Consider the following 26,882-nt stretch of genomic DNA (forward strand, 5'->3'; position numbering starts at 1 on the left):
ATGTGGGGCTGGACACTGTGGATGCTCCCTCTACTCTCCAGATTTGGCCTGGCAGGTAGGTCAGCCGGTGCCCTTTTATGGATTATGTGATTCTTTTTGCCTTCTTTGGATAAGAATTGTTAACTTGAGAACAAAGGGATGACACCTGCATATAGGCACACATGGATGGACACTGGGGGATTTGTGGGCTCCCTGAATTTGCATGGGGGTCTGTGTGCATGTTGATATATATTTATGCATGTGCAAGTTTTGCAAGATGGTCTATCGTATTTTCAAGGGGAGCTACAACCCTCCAAAAGATCAAGATTCACTGTTTTATTAGAGTAATGGTAGGTGCTTATCTTGATAATTTCTGTGTTAAGTGCATTGGTTTCATATAAGACACACACATAAAAAAATACCATTTTCACACCATTTGCCGTAAATTTCAAGGATAAAAAGGGAAATGAAACACCATATACCTACAATAGTCCAACTCAAAACTATGGGCCTAATACCCATACAATACCTTGCAGATCTAAGATGTATTACTTTGATCACATATTATGGTAAAAAAAAAATTAAGACCAGATTAAAAGAAGTGGGGATTGGGCACTGGGGAAGTAGAGAAGACATGTAGTATACGTACTAGTCAGCTCAGGCTGCCATAACAAAATACCACAGACTGGGTGGCCTGAACAACAGAAGTTTATTTTCTCACAGTTCTGGAGACTGGAAGTCCAAGGTCAGGGTGCCTACAGAGTTGATTTTTTCTGACACCTCTCTCCTTGGCTTGTGGATAACCATCCCCTTGCTGCCTCTTCACATGGTCATCCGTTCTGTGTATCTTAATCTCCTCTTATAAAGACACCAGTCAGATTGAATTAGGGCCCACTTTAATGGCCTCATTTTAATTAATACCTCCTTAAATGCTCTATTTCCAAATGTAGTCACCTTCTGAGGTACTGGCAGAGAGATGTGAGTTTTGAGGGGAGGGACATAATTCAGCCCATAACATGTAGTAATTGGGGGTCACCCAGAAGGCAGTTGTGATCTGGAGATAATGAGAACGTCTTCCAGACCTCTGGCCTGGCCTGGCCTGCCCTGCAGCTCCCTCCAGAGCTTTGTAGATAATACAGGCAGGTAGGCCTGTCTCTGTGTCTCATTCAGCCTCTTTTGGCCACCTCATAAGTCAATAGTTGCTCCCAGTTATCCAATTTAAAGTTCTGCTTATGAGCATCATGACACCTTTCCCCTCGACTTGTCTTTTTCGATCCTGGATCTATGTCTTCTCTTACCATGTTCCACTTAATAATTTCCTACATAACTGACTCCAATTTCCATACTACTTCCCTTCTAGGCTATTCTTCCCTTGGTCTCAGCCTTGCCCTTCTTTTATTTCAAGACGTTTTTCAGGACAAACACTAACTTTACAACAGTACCAAAGTGATAATGAGCATAGAGGGAAGAAAGGAGATCAAGAACAGCTTTTTAATTTTGAAAAATATTCCTTTTGCATGGTGGGAAATTCTCTGATAAGCAAGAACATTCTCCTTATCTTTCTTACAGGAAAGTTATGACTATTTCTCCTTATTTCTAAAAATAGGGGAAATAGTTATTTCTAGAAATGTAGAAATACGGTTATATGTTTTTTCTTAAGAAGTGGGAGAAGGATAGATGTGTGAGAGGGGCAAATCTAGACTTCAGTTGTCCACGTTTAAAAATAAACATTCTGATGTTTTGGGGTTTTTTTTTGTGGTACGTGGGCCTCTCACTGTTGTGCCCTCTCCCGTTGCAGAGCACAGGCTCCAGAAGTGCAGGCTCAGTGGCCATGGATCACGGACCCAGCCGCTCCGCGGCATGTGGGATCTTCCCGGACCAGGGTACGAACCCGTGTCCCCTGCATCGGCAGGCGGACTCTCAACCACTGTGCCACCAGGGAAGCCCCAACATTCTGTTTTAATTTTAAATTTACACAAATATTGTGAACATAGTGTAAAGAATTCTTATACACCCCTCATCCAGTTTCCCTCATTGTTAACTATTTTATAATACCATAGTATATTTGACAAAACTAAGAAACTGATACTAGCACATGACTATCAAGTAAATTCCAAACTTTATTTGAATTTCACTAGTTTTTCCTTAATGTTCTTTCTGTTCCGGGATCTAATTCAGGGTAGCATATTGCATTGAACTGACATGTCTCCTTAGTCACTTCTGGTCGGTGACAGTTTTTTAGTTTTCCCTTATTTCTCATGACCTTGGCAGTCTTGAGGAGTACTGCCAGTACTCCTGTTTTTGTTTTTTTTTAAACATCTTTATTGGAGTATAATTGCTTTACAGTTATTGTTGTGTTAGTTTCTGCTGTATAACAAAGTAAATCAGCTATATGTATACATATGTCCCCATATCCCCTCCCTCTTGCATCTCCCGCCCACCCTCCTATATCACCCCTCTAGGTGGTAAGAAAGCACCGAGCTGATCTGCCTGTGCAATGCAGCTGCTTCCCACTAGCTATCTTATTTTACATTTGGTAGTGTATATATGTCAGTGCTACTCTCTCATTTCGTCCCAGCTTACCCTTGCCCCTCCCTGTGTCCTCAAGTCCATTCTTTACGTCTGCGTCTTTATTCCTGTCTTGACCCTAGGTTCTTCAGAAACGTTTTTTTCCTTTTTCTTTTTTTCTTTTTTTAACATTCCATATATATGCATTGGCGTACAGTATTTGTTTTTCTCTTTCTGACTTACTTCACTCTGTATGACAGACTCTAGGTCCACCCTCCTCACTACAAATAACTCAATTTCATTTCTTTTTATGGCTGAGTAACATTCCATTACTCAGATATATGCCACATCTTCTTTATCCATTCATCTGTCGACGGACACTTAGGTTGCTTCCATGTCCTGACTATTGTAAATAGAGCTGCAATGAACATTATGGTACATGACTCTTTTTGAATTATGGTTTTCTCAGGGTATATGCCCAGTAGTGGGATTGCTGGGTCATTTGGTAGTTCTATTTTTTCTTAAGGAACCTCCATACTGTTCTCCATAGTGGCTGTATCAATTTACATTCCCACCAACAGTGCAAGAGGGTTCCCTTTTCTCCACACCCTCTCCGGCATTTATTGTTTGTAGATTTTTTGATGATGGCCATTCTGACTTGTGTGAGGTGATACCTCATTGTAGTTTTGATTTGCATTTCTCTAATGATTAGTGATGTTGAGCAGCTTTTTATGTATTTGTTGGCAATCTGCATATCTTCTTTGGAGAAATGTCTATTTAGGTCTTCTGACCATTTTTGGATTGGGTTTTTTGTTTTTTTGATATTGAGGTGCATGAGCTGCTTGTATATTTTGGAGATGAATCCTTTGTCAGTTGCTTCATTAGCAAATATTTTCTCCCATTCTGAGGGTTGTCTTTTGGTCTTGTTTATGGTTTCCTTTGCTGTGCAAAAGGTTTTAAGTTTCATTAGGTCCATTTGTTTACTTTTGTTTTTATTTCCATTTCTCTAGGAGGTGGATCCAAAAGGATCTTGCTGTGATTTAGGTCCTAGAGTGTTCTGCCTATGTTTTCCTCTAAGACTTTTATGGCGTCTGGCCTTACATTTAGGTCTTTAATCCATTTTGAGTTTATTTTTATGTATGGTGTTAAAGTGTTCTAATTTCATTCTTTTACATGTAGCTGTCCAGTTTTCCCAGCACCACTTATTGAAGAGGCTGTCTTTTCTCCATTGTATATTCTTGCCTCCTTTATGAAAGATAAGGTGACCATATGTGCATGGGTTTATCTCTGGGCTTTCTATCCTGTTCCATTGATGCATATTTCTATTATTGTGCCAGTACCATACTGTCTTGATTACTGTAGCTTTGTAGTATAGTCTGAAGTCAGGCAGCCTGATTCCTCCAGCTCCATTTTTTTCCCCCAAGACTGCTCTGGCTATTCAGGTCTTTTGTGTCTCCATACAAATTTTAAGATGTTTTGTTCTAGTTCCGTAAAAAATGCCATTGGTAATTTGATAGGGATTGCACTGAATCTGTAGATTGCTTTGGGTATTATAGTCATTTTCACAATGTTGATTCTTCCAAACCAAGAACATGGTATATCTCTCCATCTGTTTGTATCATATTTAATTTCTTTCAGCGGTATCTTATAATTTTCTGCATACAGTTCTTTTGTCTCCTTAGGTAGGTTTTTTCATAGGTATTTTAGTCTTTTTGTTACAATAGTAAATGGGAGTGTTTCCTTAATTTCTCTCTCAGATTTTTCATCATTAGTGTACAGGAATGCAAGAGATTTCTGTGCATTAATTTTGTATCCTGCTACTTTACCAACTTTGTTGATTAGCTCTAGTAGTTTTCTGGTAGCATCTTTAGGATTCTCTATGTATAGTATCATGTCGTCTGCAAACAGTGACCACTTTACTTCTTTTCCCATTTGGATTCCTTTTATCTCTTTTTCTTCTCTGATTGCTGTGGCTAGAGCTTCCAAAGCTATGTTGAGTAATAATGGTGAGAGTGGGCAACCTTGTCCTTTTCCTGATCTTAGAGGAAATGGTTTCAGTTTTTCACCCCTGAGAATGATGTTGGCTGTGGGTTTGTCATATATGGCCTTTGTTACGTTGAGGTAGGTTCCCTCTATGCCTACTTTATGAAGAGGTTTTTTTTTTAATTTTTTTAATCATAAATTGGTGTTGGGCTTCCCTGGTGGCGCAGTGGTTGAGAATCCGCCTGCCGATGCAGGGGACACGGGTTCGTGCCCCGGTCCGGGAAGATCCCACATGCCACAGAGCAGCTGGGCCCGTGAGCCATGGCCACTGAGCCTGTGCGTCCGGAGCCTGTGCTCCGCAGTGGGAGAGACCACAACAGTGAGGGGCCCACATACCACAGAAAAATAAATAAATAAATAAAATAAAATAAATTGGTGTTGAATTTTATCAAAAGCTTTTTCTGCATCTATTGAGATGATCATATGGATTTTTTATCCTTCAGTTTGTTAATATGGTGTATCACATTGATTGATTTGCATATATTGAAGATTCCTTGCATTCCTGGGGTAAACCCCAGTTCATCATGGTTTATGATCCTGTTCATATGCTGCTGGATTCTGTTTGCTAGTATTTTGTTGAGGATTTTTGCATCTATGTTCATCAATAATATTGGCCTGTAGTTTTCTTTCTTTGTGTAGTTTTGGTATCAGGGTGATGGTGGCCTTGTGGTATGAGGTTGGGAGCATTCCTCCCTCTGCTATACTTTGGAAGAGTGTGAAAAGGTTAGGTGTTAGCTCTTCTCTAAATGTTTGATAGAATTCAGCCATGAAACCATCTGGTCCTTGGCTTTTGTTTGTTGGAAGATTTTTAATCACAGTTTCTGTTTCATTGCTTGTGATTGGTCTGTTCATATAGTCTGTTTCTTCCTGGTTCAGTCTCGGAAACCTATGCTTTTCTAAGAACTTGTCCATTTCTTCCAGGTTGTTCATTTTATTGGCATAGAGTTGCTTGTAGTAGTCTTTTAGGATGCTTTGTATTTCTGCGGTTTCTGTTGTAACGTCTCCTTTTTCATTTCTAATTTTATTGATTTCAGTCCTCTTCCGCTTTTTCTTGATGAGTCTGGCTAATGGTTTATCAATTTCGTTTATCTTCTCAAAGAACCAGCATTTAGTTTAATTGATCTTTGCTATTGTTTTCTTTGTTTCTATTTCATTTATTTCTTCTCTGATCTTTATGATTTCTTTCCTTCTGCCAACTTTGGGTTTTGTTGGTTCTTCTTTCTCTAGTTCCTTTAGGTGTAAGGCTAGATTGTTTATTTGAGATTTTTCTTGTTTCTTGAGGTAGGCTTGTATAGCTATCAACTTCCCTCTTAGAACTGCTTTTGCTGCATCCCATGGGTTTTGGATCATCGTGTTTTCATTGTCATTTGTCTCTACATATTTTTTTATTTCCTCTTTGATTTCTTCAGTGATCTCTTGGTTATTTAGTAACGTATTATTTAGTCTCCATGTGTTTGTGTTTTTTGCAATTTTTTCCCTGTAATTCATTTCTAATGTCATAGTGTTGTGGTCAGAAAAGATGCTTGATATGATTTCAATTTTCTTAAATTCACTGAGGCTTGATTTGTGACCCAAGATGTGATCTATCCTGGAGAATGTTCCGTGTGCACTTGAGAAGAAAGTGTAATCTGCTGTTTGGGGATGGAATGTCCTATAAATATCAATTAAATCTATCTGGTCTATTGTGTCATTTAAAGCTTCAGTGTCCTTATTTATTTTCATTTTGGATGATCTGTCCATTGGTGTAAATGAGGTGTTAAAGTCCCCCACTATTATTGTGTTACTGTTGATTTGCTCTTTTATAGCTGTTAGCAGTTGCCTTATGTATTGAGGTGCTCCTATGTTGGGTGCATATATTTTTATAATTGTTATATCTTCTTCTTGGATTGATCCCTTGATCATTATGTAGTGTCCTTCCTTGTCTCTTGTAACGTTTTTTATTTTAATGTCTATTTTATCTGATATGCATACTGCTACTCCAGCTTTCTTTTGATTTCCATTTGCATGTAATATCATTTTCCATCCCCTCACTTTCAGTCTGAATGTGTCCCTAGGTCTGAAGTGGGTCTCTTGTAGACAGCATATATATGGGTCTTGTTTATGTATCCATTCAGCAAACTTGTGTCTTTTGGTTGGAGCATTTAATCCATTCACGTGTAAGGTAATTAGCGATATGTATGTTCCTATGACCATTTTCTTAATTGTTTTGGGTTTGCTTTTGTAGTTCCTTTTCTTCTCTTGTGTTTCCCACTTAGAGAAGTTCCTTTAGCATTTGTTGCACAGCTGGTTTGGTGGTGCTGAATTCTCTTAGCTTTTGCTTGTCTGTAAAGCTTTTGATTTCTCCATGGAATCTGAATGAGATCCTTGCTGGTTAGAGTAATCGTGGTTGTATGTTTTTCCCTTTCATCACTTTAAGTATATCATGCCACTCCCTTCTGGCTTGTAGAGTTTCTGCTGAGAAATCAGCTGTTAATCTTATGGGAGTTCCCTTGTATGTTGTCATTTTTCCCTTGCTGCTTTCAATAATTTTTCTTTATCTTTAATTTTTGCCAATTTGATTACTATATGTCTCAGCATGTTTCTCCTTGGGTTTATCCTGTATGGGACTCTCTGTGCTTCCTGGAATTGGGTGGCTATTTCCTTTCCCATGTTGGGGAAGTTTTCAACTATAATCTCTTCAAATATTTTCTCTGGTCCTTTCTCTCTCTCTCTTCTCCTTCTGGGACCCCTATAATGTGAATGTTGTTACATTGAATGTTGCCCCAGAGGTCTCTTAGTCTGTCTTCATTTCTTTTCATTCATTTTTCTTTATTCTGTTCTGCAGTGTGAATTCCCCCAGTCTGTCTTCCATGTTACTTATCCGTTCTTCTGCCTCAGTTATTCTGCTATTGATTCCTTCTAGTGTAGTTTTCATTTCAGTTATTGTATTGTTCATCTCTGTCTTTTCTTTAATTCTTCTAGGTCTTTGTTAAACATTTCTTGCATCTTCTCAATCTTTGCCTCCATTCTTTTTCCGAGGTCCTGGATCTTCTTCACTATCATTATTCTGAATTCTTTTTCTGGAAGGTTGCTTATCTCCACTTCATTTAGTTGTTTTTCTGGGGTTTTATCTTGTTCCTTCATCTGGTACATAGCCCTCTGCCTTTTCATCTTGTCTATCTTTCTGTGAATGTGGTTTTTGTTCCACAGGCTGCAGGATTGTAGTTCTTCTTGCTTCTGCTGTCTGCCCTCTGGTGGATGAGGCTATCTAAGAGGCTTGATGGGAGGGACTGGTGGGTGGGTAGAGCTGACTGGTGCTCTGGTGGGCAGAGCTCAGTAAAACTTCAGTCTGCTTCTCTGCTGATCAGGGTTCCCTCCCTGTTGTTTGTTTGGCCTGAGACAACCCAACACTGGAGCCTACTTGGGCTCTTTGGTGGGGCTAATGACAGACTTTGGGAGGGCTCACGCCAAGGAGTGCTTCCCAGAACTTCTGCTGTCAGTGTCCTTGTCCCCATGGTGAGCCACAGCCACGCTCCGCCTCTGCAGGAGACCCTCCAACACTAGCAAGTAGGTCTGGTTCAGTCTCCCCTGGGGTCACTGCTCCTTCCCCTGGGTCCCGATGCACACACTGCTTTGTGTGTGCCTTCCAAGAGTGGAGTCTCTGTGTCCCCCAGTTCTGTCGAAGTCCTGCCATCAAATTCCACTAGGCTTCAAAGCCTGATTCTCTAGGAATTCCTCCTCCCGTTTCCGGACTCCCAGGTTGGGAAGCCTGACGTGGGGCTCAGTATCTTCACTCCAGTCGGGGGACTTCTGTGGTATAAGTGTTCTCCAGTCTGTGAGTCACCCACCCAGCAGTTACGGGATTTGATTTTACTGTGATTGTGCCCCTCCTACCGTCTCATTGTGGCTTCTCCTTTGTCTTTGGATGTGGGGTATCTTTTTTGGTGAGTTCCAGTGTCTTCCTGTTGATGATTGTCCAGCAGCTAGTTGTGATTCTGGTGTTCTCGCAAGAGGGAGTGAGAGCACATCCTTCTACTCCACCATCTTGGTTCCTCTCTCTATAATCTCTTTATCAGTTATCTATGTCATTCCCAGCTTTAATATATGTGAATGTTATATCTTAGAGGACATGAGATGTCACATTCCAATCCAGATTTGAGCGATAAATTATATTATGATGGGGTCTATTGTAGTTTTATTTTACGTTACCTTTAGTCATCAGATCCAAGGGCAGTTTTATTTATTTTATTTTATTTTTACTTTTGCACTAAATAATTGTGATTTTATTTTTTCACAAAGTACAAAGCTTTGTACCACATTACAGTCGTGGTCTAACACAAGAAAATCCCAACGTTTTCATTGGAGGGGAGGAATGATTTATATATAGGATACTGATTTTATAGATTGCTAGTTACTTTTGACCTTTGGTTGATTCCAGTCTTGCAGTCACGAAATGAAGACATCATTGCAATGTTGCCATCCCGCCACTCTGTCCCTCACTCCCGCTGCCTCCCTCAAGCAAATCCTTTCCAACTGCATTTTCTAAACAGGCAGCCTAGCTAATTTCACCATCTACTGCTGCAACTCCCTCCGGTCTGTGTTGAGCACCTCACTCTTGTTCCCTCCAGCTCCACATGGCCTGGATCTGTGGCGAGTCCTGGGACTAGCCGAGGTGGATGGAAGAAGGCCAGTACAGTTGCTGTGGAAGGTGACCTCCCTCTGGGTTATTTATTTACAATTTCTGTTTAAAAGCCTTGGCCTCTTATGCCTCTAAGAACTGTGATTATTGGCATTTTACCTCCTTAATTTCCTTCCCTAGAGGCTTTGATGTCCCAAATCTCACAATGGTTTCCCACCTCCAAAAAGCCCTATAAGTCATTTTGTAGATGGCCTAAATGTGCATTACAGACCCTGGCCCCTCTTCTTTGGTCTGAAATTTTAACATTTGGGGCAGGTACAAAGTGTAAGTGCAGAAGGCACCTTGACCTTCTGGAGAAGACTGTCACTGGCTGGCCTCCACTAGAAGGCAATGTAAAATTATATAGCCCCACTGCCACAGTGGAGAAGAGCACTGGCTTGCGGTGAGCTTACTAGTGTGTCCTGAAGTTACTGCCAACATATACTGCACAAGTGACTTCCTGAGTACTGGGATAGTGGGGTGCAAGGATAGAAGAAGGGTCCTTTGTAGGATGGAGGCCAGGGAGTGGGAAACAAAGGAGGAGCCAGGTGGGTAATGCAGAGGAGATGAGCGAGGAGGAAGAGATGAGGAGATGGTAAGAAAAAGGACAGAAAAGGAGGGGAAGAAGCAGGAAAGGAAAAGGGCAAACAGGGAAAAAACAGCCAGGAAATAGGAGAGAGGAGGTGGGGAGCTGGGGGAAAGAAGAGAGGGAGGAGAGCAGTGAGATGCCAAAACTCTTTGATGTGTCTCCAGAATTCTCAGGTAATACTCATCGGGTTATCTTATACTTGCTCAAGGTCAGGGAAGTGTAAAATCCTTTTGAAAATGGAGAAATCACCCTGTTTTTCCAAATGACATTCCAATCCTAATCACTTCAGGGTTGGAGCATTCTTCTACCTTTCTTCTTTCCCTTCCCACCCTAAGGACTGAGGGACACCCTCAGAGGCAGCAGGCAGCAGGAAAGGGAAAGCACAGCCAGTGACGTTGGGAAATCTTTGAGAATCAATCCCAGATGTTGTGGGTTCTTTCTCAGTTATCAAGTGTGAAAACGAATGATTCTGTCAACGTATATTTTTTAATAGATTTTATTTTTATTTATCTATTTTGGGCTGTGTTGGGTCTTCATTGCTGCGCACAGGCTTTCTCTAGTTGCGGTGAGTGGGGGCTACTCTTTGTTGCGGTGTGCAGGCTTCTAATTGCTGTGGCTTCTCTTGTTGTGGAGCACGGGCTCTAGGCACATGGGCTTCAGTAGTTGTGGCTCACAGGCTCTAGAAAGCAGGCTCAGCAGTTGTGGCCACAGACTTAGTTGCTCTGTGGCATGTGGGATCTTCCCGGACCAATGATTGAACCCGTGTCCCCTGCATTGGCAGGTAGATTCTTAACCACTGCATCACCAGAGAAACCCTGTCAACATATTTTTGAGGTAGGAAAGTAAACAATGGCACATACCACGTGAGGCCAGACCCACGTGGGTCAAGTAGGCCAACGTGTGAAGTAGGTGAGATGGACTTCAATGCCCTCCTTCCCCTTGCCTGGTGGCTGGTCTTCCTTTTGCTTCAATAGGAGAATTTTCTAAGAATTAGAGCTGCTTAAAAAAGAATGGACTAAAGTTAGATAGTGGTGATGATTACACAACTCTGTGAATATACTAAAAGCCAATGAATGAATTGTACACTTCAAAAAGGTGAATTTTCTGGTGTGTGAATTATATCTCAATAAAGCTGTTATTGGCACAGGGTATGTTATGCATCTGGAAGAGTAATTACCTGATTGTAGTTTAGCACCTTATAGTTAATATTACCTCCCAGCCCTGATTCCCACCATTTATGACTGTCTCAATGCCTTTCTTTCTTTGCTTTTGGCAATAAATTTTGTTTTCTCTGTGTTCAGAAGGCAAAAGGAGCCCCGGTCCTGGAGAAAACTCTTGGCTACAACCTATGGTATTTTCCAGAAAACAACACTAACCTCACAGAGACAAGGAGCGCCACTAACCAGCAGCTTATATGTATGTGGGAGGCAAGGCCTACCGGGTATATGTGATTTCTTACAATTCTCTTGGGGAGTCTCCAGTGGCCACGCTTAGGATTCCAGCTATTGATGAAAAGTGTAAGTATAACATAAACTTCTTACTTAGATGCCTGACCCCATCCAAATGTCCAAGGAGTAGTCCCTATCCTCTCAGAAGCTGCTGTTTCTCTAGAGTCAAAATGATTCTGAAGTGAGGACTTTTTAGGTTATGGGGGAGTGATCATAATCTTTGAGTAATTCACAAAGCTCTTGAAATAAAGTTCCTTTGGAACAAAGCCTGTGTTGAAAATCAGAGACTTCATAAATCATATGATACAAAGTCATGAGCCTAGAAGTTCTACATGCAGCTTGTATTTGTTTTGTTCTGAGTCAATATAAGCTGGGTTAAGTCAGAAAAATCTGTCATATCTGCCACATTTATCCTCAGTGGCTGAAACCTCTCTTTTGAAATCTTCCCCTCACAGGATTGACTGCATCCCAGGCTTGGTTTGCTCACTCCTGTTTTCTTCCTTTTCTCCCTTCCATTTGACTATCAAGTTAGGGAAATTTCTAATGTTTATACTTTACAATAAATTGCTCGTTACACCTTTAATTAAGTAATTTTAAAAATGTTACTGCAGGGCTTCCCTGGTGGCACAGTGGTTGAGAGTCCGCCTGCCGATGCAGGGGACACGGGTTTGTGCCCCGGTCCGGGAAGATCCCACATGCCGTGGAGCGGCTGGGCCCGTGAGCCATGGCCGCTGAGCCTGCACGTCTGGATCCTGTGCTCCGCAAAGGGAGAGACTACAACGGTGAGACATCCGCCTACAAAAAAAAAAAAAAAAAAAAAAAAAAGTTACTGCTCCCAGGTAAACTCATATTTTATATTCTGTTTTGGAATAAAATAGCTTCTTTGAGTCTTAGTCAAGGAATTGCAAGCAATGGATTCCCTCTTCCCTGCTTTATTTTTCTCTATAGATCTTACTATTCCTCATTCTATAAATTTTCTCATTTATTTTGATTATTACCTATCTCTCCATCAATAGGATGCAAGTTCCCTGAGGACAGAGATTTTTTTCTTGGTCTGTTTTTCTCTTCTTCTCATTTTCTTTCTCCTCTTGATCCTCCTCTCCTCCTCCTCCATTTCCAAAATCTAGAGTAAACATAGAGAAGTTGGCATAGAAAAGGTGCTCAGTAACTATTTGTTGAAACACACCATAGCTAGGGAATGCACTCTCCAATTCTCCATCTCTCTCTGTTTGCTTAGATCTAGAATTATATCAGGCATTTACACTACCAGCGCTAGACTTGTCTGCCTGTGCTTTCTTCTTTCTCTTCTTTTTTTTTATCGTAGTAGTTTTAATTTTTATTTATTTTTAAATTTTTAAGTATTTATTTATTTATCTGTTTTTGGCTGTGTTGGGTCTTAGTTGAGGCACGTGGGATCTTTCGTTGCGGCACGTGGGCTCTTCGTTGCAGTGCACAGGCTTCTCTCTAGTTGTAGCGAGCGAGCAGACTCCAAAGTGCGCAGGCTCAGTAGTTGCAGTGTGCTGGCTTAGTTGCCCCATGGCATGTGGGAGAAGTTCCCACATGCCATCCTTAGTTCCTCGACCAGGGATCGAGTCTGCACTCCCTGCATTGGAAGGCAGATTCTTAACCACTTGGACCACCAGGGAAGTCCCCCTTCTTTCTCTTCTTAAACTTAACCCATGTCTTCTTTTGCCTCATTTTAGAACTCCTAGATATATGTTTTGTGTGTGTGTATTTTGAGCTACAGTCAGTATTTGATATTGTTTTAGTCAGTGTTTGCCATAGCCCTTAGTTCCTGGCATCCTAGTTCCTGCCTATCCAATACCCCTGGTGATGAAGTTTCCGACAAATGTGTGTGTCACTGAACACGCATTCTGTGTTAACAGAGGCGCTGATGAATAGTAATTGCAGTTTCCTGGTGTGGCCCTGTAGTGGGAGGCAGGAACGGGTAGGGAATAAAAACATGGGCTTTGGAGTCTAGCAGCTCTGGATTCAAATCTTTGCTCTTTCACTAGATACCATAAACCTTGGGCAAATTATCTAACCTCTCTAAACCTTAGCTACTTATTAAATGGGCTTTTAGTTATATCTCCCTCATAAGGCTATTGTGAATATTAAATGAGACTGTGTATAGAATGCTTTGTCCAGTGCTAATTATTATTATTGTGATTCTTAACAAAATTTCTAACTAATTGAATTTCTATTATACATGGATTATCAACTTTAAAAATATCATAAAATATACTTTAAGATTATTCTAAATTCACACAGAGTTTTTATTTTTCCCAATTCTGAAGGTATTTGCTTTATGTCACAAGTATTGGCACAATCATCAGTTATAATGGTTCCAGACCAAGTGTAGGCAAACTATAGCTTGTGGGTCAAACCTGGCCAGACACCTGTTTTTGTAAATAAAGTTTTATTGGAACACAACCACACCTGTTTGTTTTTACATCGTCTATGTCTCCCTTTGTGCAACAATGGCAGATCTGGGTAGTTGCAGCAGAGGCCTGCAAAACCTAAAATGTTTATATTTGGCCCTTTATAGACCTCTTTACAGGTCCTTGTCCTAGACATATATAAGAAAGTAATGCTCTACAGAATTTTGTTTAATAAAGTAGAGTCAACTGGAGAATAGTTATAATAATAATTGTAAGTTTAACCATCATTAAGTAAGTGTAATTATCCAATATTGTCCATTAGGATATATCATTGTGCTAAGATGATATAGGTTAATCTAATTTTAGCCTTGAAATGACCCATGGGGTAGGTGCTATTAGATTCACTTTATAGCTGATGAAGCTGAGATTCAGGAAAGCTTAGTAATTTGCTCAGAGTCTCTCAAGTGGAATTCAAGCCCAGGTCTACATGATTCCAAACTTGTACAATGTACTTTATCCAGAGCCTTGGACTTGGTATTAATAAAGTGACTTAGAAATCTGGACACAGCTGTTGTGTGACACTGAACTGGTTATTTCCCTCTGTGGGCCTCTATTTTCCCATCTTTCAAATAAGGGATTGGAATAGATACACCTTCAAGTTCCTTCTGACCTGAACGTCCTCTGAGTTCTAGGTGACCTTAGCTAGCAGGTAGCTATGGAGTAGTCTGAGGCAAGACCTAGCAAAACATGGCCAGTTGTGTGATGAGGGGCTGAGGAGGAGGTTGGGACTTGAGTTGAGGTAGAGTTCAGGTCGGGCTAGGATGGCTGGCAAAGGTGAGACACTACCAGCTTCTGAGAACGGTATTTGATAGGCCCAGGGTGACTGCCTTCATGCAAATCACAAAAAAATTCATAGTGTTTTTGGTCAAAATCCCTTTCCTCTTTTCCCTGGAGGGATCTGTATTCCTACCACACCCAGGGGTATATTGTATTGGGAGAAATTGCTCAAAAAGTTCTTGTCGAGCGATGGAGGCAGTTAGTTGACATTCAGTAGAATGGTGATGTGGAAACTTTTCTTTCAGCACCCTTAATGCTGCCCAGGCCCTTTCGTCTTACAAGGCTGACTCATGACTTGATTCTACACCCACTTGTGGTCCAGAGCCTGGGCTTGTTTCGTCTTTCAACCTGACTTCTCCTCCTCAGAGCCCCAGTGTTGGTTAAGAGAAGGAGTGTGGGGTTAGCAGCCAACACTCACTCCTGTCTTCAAGTCAGGATTTGGGTGCAGGTGGTTTACTAAGAAAACTCCTCTAGAGAGACCAGAAAAGGAAGTGGAGGAAGCAAGACCAAAGAAGGGGAGGAAGAGGGGGCCGAGCCAAAGGTGCGGATTGATTTTCCTAGATCTTCCCAACAAAGCAGCATAGACTGGGTGACTTCAAACAACAGAAACTCATTGCCTCATCGTTCTGCAGGCTAGAAGTCTGAAAACAAGGTGTTGGCAGGGCCATGCTCCCTCAAAAGCTTCTCAGGGAGGATGCTTCCTTACTTATTCCAGCTTCTAGAAGCCTCAGGCTTTCCTTGGCTTAGAGCAGCATAATTCCAATCTCTGACTCATTTTTAACATGGCCAGCTTCTTGTGTGTCCTCTGTCTCTGCATCCAAATTCCACTTTAGTAAGGAGACTAGTCATATTGGGTTAAGGGCCCCCATCATATTTTAACTACTCACCTGATTTCTAAATCAGGTTACATTCTGAGGTACTAAGGATATCTTTTGGGGCGGGGACAGAATTCATCCCATAATAAGTGTCATCTGAATTGACAGTCCCGGGGAGGGTGGTTCCAGCCTGATCCGGCAGGGGACTCTGAAGTGTAAGATACATCTCAAAGTTATCCCAACCAGGTGACGTATAAAAACAGCAAGAAAGCATCTGAGGGGATCAGGGAGCAGTAACATTCTCTGCTCCAAGAGGCTGGGTAAGGTTCCAATGCCCAAGTACTGACTTTCAGCCTGACTGGAACAGTGACTAAGGCTGCTTAGAGGCTATGAGCAGGGGAGGGCAGGGAGGAGAAAGCAGGAGCCCTAAGGCTTAGGTGGGGTTGATTTCCTGGCTCTGTGCTCCTTGCCCCTCCTCCAGCTTCACATTTTCCCCATGCCTCAGTTGCTCTTCCTCAGAGCTACCCTTTCAGGTAGACAAATTCTCTGGCCTTACTTCTAAACCAGAAGCTGGAGTCTCTCATAAAGGCCTGGTTTGGGGAAAGGATCCACCAACTGTGGCCTTCAGGAACAGAAGCTCCTAAATACACACACACCCCCACCGGGGCTTGCTGCATAGAAATAGCAGAATTCAGTAGCCCCCGGCCCCCTACATCAAATCTCTACCCTTGCCTAGGCTTCCAGCTTCAAGAGGAATTTTGGTTATTTTGAGGGACTCCGTCTCCTCTTCTGCCCTCATCCAGGACCATCTTTGATGTTCATTTAAACATACTTCCTGTGGATTCCAATTTTGTAGGCTCAGATGTGTTGTAGGTGGTGAGGAGTAGATGAAGGGAAGAGCCACACGCTGTGGTCTTCTGAGCCCCACTCCTTCATGCCCTCCTTCCCTGCTTCCCCACACCTCCACTAGTCCTCTCTTCTGTGTATTCAGAACATTTTCAATAAGGGAGCTCTCTGATTTGATTAAATCCCAGGTAAGGGATTTGAAGCCACGTGTTCAACTTTTCTATTAAAGGAGCCCTGTGGACTGTTTCCCCACCTGCGTTTTTTGCTAGGCCTGCAGAAAACGTAGTCATTTACATATTGGTCCACACCTAGGTGCTTTGGATGGATGTATCTTTCTGCTACAGACACAATTCTTTCTACCTTGAGGATAGGACTCCGTAGCCAGGTTGTATAGCGCCAGCCTAGACAATTGAAATTTGAAACCATCTCCCTGGTATGATTTTAGGGTCACCACCTTCCAGCTTCCCAGCCACAGAATTACAGGTGCCTGAAATTCTACCTTTAGAGATTCATTCTTTATCTCAGGCTTGCTTTCCTTTTGACTTGCAGAGACATCAGAGCTACCCTGTAAGTCATCTTAGTCATCACCCTTCTAGTAAGATTCTTTGCTGAAAATAGGTAAAATTGGGGAAGATAACAAAACATGAAGAAGACATTTCATCATATATTGAGGGTAAGGAAAAGGGACACAATAAAAGCAGTAAAAACAGTATCACAGGGGAAGGCTGCAGTGGGGATCCTGAACTTTGACCTTCTTTACACTTTGGGCAATGAATGGATGTTAATGTTGTTGGTGCATTTGGAGGATGAGTTGGGTGTTGTGAAGCAGTCCTCTTTTCTCCTCTCAGCATTTCAGTGCATCAAGGCCATGTACACCTGCTTCACTCAGGACCAGCTGGTCGTGGAGTGGCAAAGCTCTGCTCTGGAGGTGGATACATGGATGACTGAGCGGGTCCCAGATTTGGACTCAGAGTCCTCGACCACTTCCTGGGAATCTGTGTCCCAGACCAGAAACTGGACAATCCAGCAGGGTAGCCAGTGCGGAGCCCACAAATTCCCTCTGTGTAGGATTCAGTTTCATTTTCATCAGTTTTTAAATCCTTAACTTTGACTTCAAAGCTGTAAATGTAAGTAACAGAATTTGACAAGCTAGGGCAAGCTTAAGGTAGTGTACTTCTTGGCATTTCCTAGCAATACTAGAATAGGAAGCCATGGGTATCAGGCCAGGCGGCTGGCGTGTTTCCAGGTGGAAAACACTATCTTGACACCCACCATCAGAGAGCTCTTCCCAGATATCTTGATCATGTGGATAACACCAGAGTTTGTAACCCATCTGTCCCACCCAGGGTACCTCCTTCAGTTCTGGTTGCCTGTTTAAGATCTAGGCCCCTTCCCCAGGTGATGGATACAGGGAATAGCCTTCTTTTCAAGAAAGCCCCTGTTCCGCGTAAGACACATTAGTGAGGCTTTACTCTCCCAGTCCTATCAGTCCAACCATTTCTTAATACTTAATAGCATCCATATGAAGAGTTATGCTAATGTAGGGAAGCAGACAGAAGAGCTACAGTTTTATGGTACCTGAGTTCTCTAGGGTGATATGCTATTGAAAGATGGGTTAAGTTTATTCTGTAGTGCCCCCAGATCATGTAACAAAATCAGTGATGGAGGAGAGACTGGAGCTCTTACTTCTCCCCTCCTGGGTGGCTCTGTCATTTTGTCAGAGTGGTGCAGGTTTAGTTCTAAGAATTAATTTTAAAATGTTAGAACTGGAATAGACATTAGAGACCGTCCAACCTAACTTCCTTATTTTCCATATGTGGAAACTATAGAAAAATAAAATATCTTCTTTAAGTCATAGGCCATAAGTCTTAGTCTAGCTTTCCGTCTTCTATGCCATGCTCTGCACCTAATGCTTACTTCTCTCTCTCCCCCCACTCTCTCTCTCCCCCCTCTCTTTCTCCCTCTCCTTTCCTCTCCGTCTCCCTCCCTCCCCCACCTTCCCTCTCTCTCTCTCCTCCCTCCCCTTTTTCCACAGATGAACTAAAACCTTTCTGCTGCTATAACATCTCTGTGTATCCAATGTTGCAAGACCGAGTGGGTGAGCCATATTCTATCCAGGCTTATGTCAAAGAAGGTGGTACGTATGGACAAGTTTCTGTTGAGGAAAGGAAACACTGGGGTCTGTCCAACATTTACACAAGGCTGTGAAGGCCTATAGCTTGTTAACAGTTGCTTTAGTGCCCATCCGTGCTGCACCTTAGCTCGTAGTAAGCTATGTATGTTTGACCCAGTTGTGGTCACGGTATGGATTTACTCAATTTTTTTTTTTTGCTGCGTTTTGCTGCATGTGGGATCTTAGCTCCCCGACCAGGGATCGAACCTGCGCCCCCTGCATTGGAAGCGTGGAGTCTCAACTACTGGACCACCAGGGAAGTCCCTGGATTCACTGAATTTTAAAGCTGGAGTAGACATCAGAGATCATCAAGTCCAAGCCCTTCATCTCACAAATGGAAAATTGAGGCTCAGAGAGGTGAAAAAACTTGCCCAAAGTCACAGAGAAACTTAGTGCAAATAGTGCTGTAAGCAGAAACAACATTTAGCTAAGACCAAGTTAGGGACCCTAAGAATTATTCGTAACTTGGAGATGCTAAAAAATTATTTTTAATTGTGTAGTGATAAGCCAGGTTTTATTGGCAAACCACTCAGACTTTATCTTTTTGAAAGTTAACATCTTCCAGATTCAACCTTAGGAAATATATCCTGTCACTCAGAGGTAGCCCATGGAGGCATACTCTTTAATTGTTTGATAATAGCTATTACAGGTGTGAGTGAAAGAGCTGGGTTCCAAATCAGAGTGAGAGGTCTTGTTCTCTGGTCTTTGACACTGCTTCCCTTCCTGTTCAAGATGGATGATTCTAGACAACAATTTTCTCAGACAAACTGATCCATAAGTTCCCTCCTCTGCCCCCACCTCCCACTCCCAGCACTGATTACAGTCTGAGGACTGGCCAGAGATTTTGTGGGGCGAGGATCTGCTGGTGTGTAATTCGGTGTTTGTTATTTATCTCCCTCTCCTATAAAGGTCCATCAGCAGGTCCCATGACAAAGGCGGAGAACATTGGCGTGGAGACGGTCACAATTACATGGAAGGAGTCCCAAGAGTCAGAGAAATGGTTTCGTCAACAACTGTACCATATTTTACCAAGCTGAAGATGGAAAGGAATTCTGTAAGTGAGCTTATAGATGAGTTGAAAGAACCCCAAGCCCCAGATAGATGCTATGGATAGACCTGCTATAGGGGTGACTCCCATGGCTGGTGCCCTGCCACCTTGCAGGAATCACTCAGCTTCTTTGAGCTTCTCTGAAAATGGGGCCAAGGGCACCCACCGCTTGAGATTTTTAGAGTCAAGTGAGAGTGAAATGACTGTACCTGAGAGTCCTGTAGGAACCAGAGGGCTTGATATAGTTTGTGCCTGTCAGGCCGTGAACAGGTGGGCCTTCTGGGAGCTTCTTGACCTTTATTCCAGAGTGGGGCAAAACCTGGATTAAAGGCTGGAGGGGGACAGACCCTGTTTGGTGGCACTTACTTCAGTGCAGGACCCTTTACCATGACTCCTACTGTCCACTGCCTTTTTCTTGCGTCTACAATATTGCCTAACATCCTAAATTCTGGGCTAGGCTTGGATTCCCGTTTAGGCTAATTGTTGTTGTTACAGTAAAATACATATAGCACAAAACTTACCACTTTAAACATTTGAAAGTGTACAATTTAGTGGCATTAAGTACAACCATAATGTTGTGCAACCATTACCACTACCTATTTCCACCCCAGATAGAAACCCTGTACCCATTCAGTCACTACCTTACCCTTGTCCCACAGTCCCTGGCAACCACAAAATTGCTTTTTGTTTCTATGGATTTACCTATTCTGGATATTTCATATAAACAGAATCATACAATATGTGGCCTTTTTTTGCCTGGCTTCTTTCACTTAGCATAATGGGTTCAAAGTTCATCCATGTGATAGTATGTATTAGCACCTCATTCCTTTTCATGGCTAAATAATTTTCTATTATATGGATAAACATTTTGTTTATCCATTCATCAGTTGATGGGACATTTGGGTTGTTTTCATCTTTTAGACAGTGTGATTAATGCTGCTATGAACATTGGTGTACAACTATCTGTTTGAATCTCTGCTTTTTATTCTTTGGGGTATATTACTAGGAGTAGAATTGCTGGCTCATATGGTAATTCTAGTTTAACTTATTTAGGAACCACCAAACTCTTTTCCATAGCAGCTATACCAATTTACATTTCTACCAGCAATATATGAGAATTCTGATTTCTCCACATCTTTACCAACACTTGATATTTTCCATTTAAAAAAATTGTGGCTATCCTAGTGGGTGTAAAGTGCTATTTCAATGTGGTTTTTTTTCTTTTTAACTTCAGTGTGGTTTTGATTTGTACTTCCTTAATAACTAATGATGTAGAGCATCTTTGCACTTGCTCTTTGGCCATTTGTGTATCTCCTTTGGAGAAAGTCTTTTCAGACTCTGCCATTTTTAAATTGGGTTGTTTCTCTTCCGGTTGTTGAGTTGTTAGAGATTTGTTTTTTTTTTTAACATATTCTGGATATAAATTCCTTATCAAATATATGATTTGCAAATATTTTCTCATTCTGTAAGTTGTTTTTTCACTCTCTTGATAATGTCTTTTGATGCACAACAACTTTTAATTTTGATGAAGTTCAGTTTAATCTTTTTGCTGCTTGTGTGTTTGGTGTCATATTGAAGAAATCATTGCCAAATTCAAGGACATATAGATTTATCCTATGTTTTCTAAGCATCGTATAGATTTAACTCTTATATTTAGGTCTTTGATCCATCTTGATAGGCTGATTTTAATCAGAGCATGAATAGAGAGATTGGGTTATGAGGTGGCCAAGCTTGGAAGCCCAGGTTCCAATGCTTTTATTTCAGTGCCACTAAAGCACAGTTTTCACTTGGGTTTGGCTGTGGTGTTTGACTTTTATATTTTTCCTTTAGCCAAGACAGTCAACTCCAGCATCCTGCAGTATAGCCTGGAGTCCCTGCCAAGAAAGACTTCTTACACTGCTCAGGTCATGGCCAGCACCAGTGCTGGGGGAACTAGTGGCACCAGGATAAACTTCAAGACATTGTCAGTTAGTGAGTACTCCTTCAATCCCTGAGAATGTCTCCTTGGCATTTCCTTTAGGCTAGTCACAGATGGTGTTTCCCTAAGGCAGGGGGAAGGCAAATGAAAGGGAGAAGTGAGAAGAACCATTTGCTCTCTGACTCACTGGCCTTCCTGGAAAGCATATGGGTGAGGAGGGTGGAGGGAGAGCAGGAAAATTGAGAGCTGAATTTGGAAAGATGGGTCATTTTGCTTCTTCCTGGGTAGCCCCGAATCTTCTTAGGGAGGAGGGATCACGTTAATGCCAACTTCACCGTCACTCCAAACCAGCTCTCACCTCAAGGCTATCCCCAAGTTCATAGTCACCAGTCCCTGTGTGTCAAGCAAGGGAAAACCTTGGTTGATCAAGCACCATTGGCCCACTTAACCTCATTTTTTGTGGAGTTTTTTGAGTAAAAAAGTGTATAATATGTTCTACTAATCAGCTTTTATATTAAAAAATGGGAGCAAGAAAAATTTAATAAATACAGCAATAATGTAAAATATAATGTGATTCATACGATGGTTATGGGGAATATTCAAGAGGGAAAGAAGACAGGCTGAAGAGGGAGATGAAGAAGAAAGAAGGAAGGAGAATGGGAGAAACAGAAATCTCTGTCTTTGAATGACAGAGGTTTGATTTTAAGGATATACTAACACTTTTTTTAAAAAATGAAGCTTAAAAGTGAAGGAACATTGCAAAATTTTCAATAAAACTATAAATAGTCAAAGTATTCTTGAAATTCTCCTGTTCATCACACATCCAAAAGAATACAAATAGCTTATGGTTCTGGAAAATGTGAGTAAAGCATGTGTTTTTACCCAGAAAACATGTTCTGTTTTTATTGACTAACATTGTCTTTTGGGAGTTCTTTTTGATATTGCTCTTTAAAATCTTTTAAAATCACGTTTTCTGTGTGGTGTGTGTGTGGTACGCGGGCCTCTCACTGCTGTGGCCTCTCCCGTTGCGGAGCACAGGCTCCGGACGCGCAGGCTCAGCGGCCACGGCTCAAGGGCCCAGCCGCTCCGCGGCATGTGGGATCTTCCCGGACCGGGGCACGAACCCGTGTCCCCTGCATCGGCAGGCGGATTCTCAACCACTGCGCCACCAGGGAAGCCCGAGATGAATGAAGTTGGAGGATGAACCTGGGGAACACAATTTCTGTCAGTATTATTCAGGGAGAAGAGAAATTGAATGAATTTGAATTAAATTGAAAGAAAATGTTTAGGTTATATGTTGCTGAAGCTACTGGAAGAAAACATTAATCTTTGATTTTTGTCAAGAAAGTAAGGGGCTCAACCTGATACTGACTTTTGTTCTCCTTTTCTCAAAGGCGTCTTTGAGATTTTCGTTATAACTTCTCTGGTTGGAGGGGGCCTTCTTATTCTCATTGTCCTGACGGTGGCATATGATCTCAAAAAACCCAAGTGAGTTTGTAGACAAGTGTGGGCCCTCAAAATCGGGGGTGGAAGACACCATGGGTGGAAGAGGGCACACTGCCATTAAGGGGTGTCCATTCTTTTATTGAGTTGATACATATTTATTGAATTTATTGTATGCCTTACACTGTGGCACATCAGAATTCTAACCAAACAGGAGGACTTGTACCCCCGACAGCGCTGTGCACCGGGCCTAGGACTTTTTGAAGCCAGGGAAGTGCCAGCTGCCCCACAGGCTTTGTCTGCTGTGTTTGGCATCTGAGACTAGAGTTGGGGAGAAGATCCTCTCTCTGTGTGTCTAGAGGGGACCCGTGGCAGCAGCAAGGGCCCTCAAGGCCACCAGCCTCTCTCCCAGGCAGAGCAGGGAGCAGGGTGCCCATGGAGTTAGAGCACTGGCCAGAGTATGCCCAGCACAGGCGGGCCCTTGCTTGTGGCGCAGCGTCGGAGGGCTCTTTGAGGGCCATTTGTCCTGCCTGCTCTGGCCACTGTAGGGAAGGAAGCTTGTCTTCAGGGTCTTGTGCTTTCTCTCCCCAGAAAGCCTCATTCTACCCTGAGGGTCAAGGGCTCTCTCCCCATTAGACCACTCTCTCCAAAGTTACACAGTCATGGGCCTTCTCTGCCAAGCAGCTGTGCTTAGTTATGGCCAAGCTAATGTCAACCTCAGTTCCCAGCTTTGGGTTGTAAGCGAATCATCAGCACACATTCTCGTACATTTTGCACATCTGACGAGCTCCCAGGTGGTACTGATGCTGCTGGTTGGGACCACACTTTGAGAATCACTGCTCTGAAGTGTGGGCTTCTTGTTAAGGCTTAGGGTGTTACCTTTCGTGGGGAATAAATCTCAAGGAAATGGCTCTGTGATGGTGTGATTTCCGTCATCAGGACCAGGGGGTGGAGATGCAGGGGTGGGAGAGCGGGGAAGAGTAAGAAAAGCTTTGCCTGGGGAAAGGTCTCCTCCCGTCAAGTCCCATAGTTGACTTGCAATTTCACTCCCCAAAGTACTTTGCTTTCCCAGTTTCTGTCAGGAGGCTGTGAGCTTGCCCTTATTCAATAGGGAGCCATACAATTCCCTGCATCGAAGCCCTGCTCTTTTGGCTTGGCCATGCAGTAGAAGTAAAATGCTTCTCAGACTCACTTCCTGTTTTAAAATCTTATCTCTTATTAGCAGATTAAAGCACCTATGTTGGCCCAATGTCCCCAACCCTGCTGAAAGCAGTATAGCCACGTGGCATGGAGATGATTTCAAGGTAAACACTCCTGTTTTTGTTAAGGAGATTGTTGAGCAGGCTGGTTGTGGGAGGTGGACAGGGTGATGGACTGAGGTTTGCATAGAGTTCACATAAAGAGAACTCGAGGTTAAAAAGTCCCAGGGAATGGCTGGCAGGACAGGTGGAATCAGCCTTCCTGGAATGACTTTGACCTCATTCTTTGGACAAGAGGAAAGGGCTTTACCAGGCTCATAGGACCCAGTGTTTGCTGGGCATAAAACTGGTCCTATAAAGGGTGCCACGGAAGAGACACTGGCCCTACCCTTAAGGACCTGACTGTCTAATTAGAAAGCAGGAGAACCCAGCTGTAAGATTGGAGACCATTTAAAAAGCAGCCAAGAGCAAGTTAATCTAGAGACCACCTGGGGACTGGAGGGGCCGCTAATGTGCATTTCTGTCCAAAGGCTGGGGCAGCCTGCATCAAATTGTTTTTCTCAGATTAGAGATTTTGGCAATGGGGTTTTCTAGGGAGTTATCCATAATAGAAACCTCCCATTTTCATACATTTTAAAATTGAAAACTCTTCTGAAATTTTAAGGTTTAATTTCCCAGTTAAGTAGAAAGAAGCCCAATCAAATATTACCTTTAAATCCTTGTTATTGAAAGACTGTTTCCAGTATTCCTTGATAAGGAATTTTTAATATTAGCCCCTGTTTCAACTCAGAAGTCTCTTTTTATCATGGACATTAAAATTATTTTTATTATTTATTTAATTAAATTTTGGTTGTTTCTATTTTCTTCTCTCCTTTATCATTCGTGTGTTACCTTATTTAATTTCCTACTTACCAAAAGTTCTTAAGAGAGTAAACTAATTCATAGGCAGTCTTGTATGATGTCTAAAATATTTTTTGGTTTTTTCTTTTTTTTCTTTTTTTTTTTTGGTATGCGGGCCTCTCACTGTTGTGGCCTCTCCCGTTGCGGAGCGCAGGCTCCAGAAGTGCAGGCTCAGCGGCCATGGCTCACGGACCCAGCCGCTCCACGGCATGTGGGATCTTCCCGGACCGGGGCACGAACCCGTGTCCCCTGCATCGGCAGGTGGATTCTCAACCACTGCGCCACCAGGGAAGCCCTAAAATGTTTTTTGAATCATCTGTAGGTCTGGCCTCTGTAGCAGTCACTTATTAATCACTCACTCTATGCCAGACAGTGAGCTAGGCTCTGGGGATACAAAGATGTTGGATACCACCCCCACCAGGAGGCCACCTTTGATTTTCTGGTGATGTTGGGCAAGTTATTTGTCTTTATGATAATTCTAATTTTGATGCTTCCATCTTCACTGGGATTTTATGAGCATATAGATTATATGGAAAATAGCCTTGAGCTCTCTAGAAGAAGAAATTGTTTGAATACACTGCATTCTTCTCAGGAAATGGACCACTCTTGCTAAGCTCCCATGGAAGGGCACCACTTCTGGCCTCTAAGAGGAATGAGGGGGGCTGGTCCAGAGGTGGGGCTTTGGGTGTCCCAAGCCTAATAGCTTTTGGCTACATCATATGTGGGCACCAAATGACCATTGGGGTGTCCCTTTCTCTTTTCCAGGATAAGCTAAATCTGAAGGAGTTTGATGACTCTGTGAACACAGAAGAAGATGGGATTCTAAAACCATGTTCGGCCCCCAGTGACCTTATTGACAGGTTGGTGGTAAATTTTGATAATTTTCTGGAAGTGGTTTCCACAGAGGAACCTGAAAAGCGTCAGGAAAATATATTGGGAGGGGAAAAGAATGAGTACATGACCTCCCCATATGGGACTTATTGTCCCGCAGTTTCAGTCGATATTCCACCAAGAGAATCGCAACACCTGCGTCTGGAACACCAGAGGGGATCTGCTCAGAAGCCAAAGAGCATCCTCTCCCTCCTACCCAAGGTTTAGGGCCAGACCATCTCTGTGGGGAAGGAGCACCAAACCCATACTTGAAAAATTCAGTGACAACCAGAGACTATCTCATGTCTGAAAAACTTCTAGACCAAACCCAAAGAGAAGTCTAAATGCCGCCATGGCTTGAATCCCCCTACATCTCAGTGTGCGTGACTCGCAGAGAGAAGACTTGGCTACAAAAGCTTCCTTGGCATCTCCCCATTTCGCTTGTGTTAGAGAAAGTCTCACACACCCCCGAGTGACTCGTTGAGCTTGGTTGGCCCAAACGTGTAGCTTGCTTGAGAAGAAAGGTTGATGGACTTCCCTGGTGGCACAGTGCTTAAGAATCCGCCTGTCAATGCGGGGGACACAGGTTCAAGCCCTGGTCTGGGAGGATTCCACATGCCGTGGAGCAACTAAGCCTGCGACACAACTACTGAGCCCGCATGCCACAACTACTGAAGTCCACATGCCTAGAGGCCGTGCTCTGCAACAAGAGAAGCCACAGCAATGAGAAGCCTGTGCACTGTAATGAAGAGTAGCCCCCGCTCTCCGCAACTAGAGAAAGACTGTGCGCAGCAACGAAGACCCAACACAGCCAAACATTAATTAATTAATTAATTAATTAATTAATTAAAAATAAAGATTGAAAGGATGGTGATCAGCCCGAGCACTTCGCAGAGGAAAAGCAATTCATTATCTTTTGTTCAGATAACAAGCTCTTGCTAAGGCCTCTGACAGATTGACTTGGAGGGACAGTGGACACCAGAGGTGGACATATCTGGCCTTCCTGAGGAATTGGGCCATGGGCACAGTCTTTGCTGGGGCCACTCCTCACAGCTCCAAGAGAGAATTTCCCTGTTGCCAAAGGACAGTTGCTTAGTTGGCACTTGGGTGGTCTGGCAGGAGGGGAGGCTCTCTCCCTCCACCTTGACCTGCTTGGCTCCAAGGCTACACCTCTGAGGTAGCACTGACACCACTTTAGAGATTAAGTCTCTCTCTCAACATAGGGGTA

At 42.7% G+C, this 26,882-nt stretch overlaps 1 protein-coding gene across 1 annotated transcript; it reads left to right on the plus strand.

Moving 5' to 3' along the window:
* Window positions 1-25,998, plus strand: IL31RA (interleukin 31 receptor A). The gene is given in 13 exon segments (XM_059062336.2): window positions 1-55; window positions 9,138-9,217; window positions 11,078-11,183; window positions 11,186-11,293; window positions 16,952-17,134; window positions 18,139-18,240; window positions 19,186-19,255; window positions 19,257-19,330; window positions 21,155-21,295; window positions 22,637-22,730; window positions 23,908-23,989; window positions 25,550-25,811; window positions 25,814-25,998. Coding segments are annotated over 13 exon segments (1,542 nt in total).
* Window positions 25,999-26,882: the final 884 nt, after the last annotated feature.

The sequence above is a fragment of the Kogia breviceps genome, chromosome 4 (genome assembly GCF_026419965.1).
Source record: "Kogia breviceps isolate mKogBre1 chromosome 4, mKogBre1 haplotype 1, whole genome shotgun sequence".
In the NCBI taxonomy this organism is placed as follows: Eukaryota; Metazoa; Chordata; class Mammalia; order Artiodactyla; family Physeteridae; genus Kogia; species Kogia breviceps.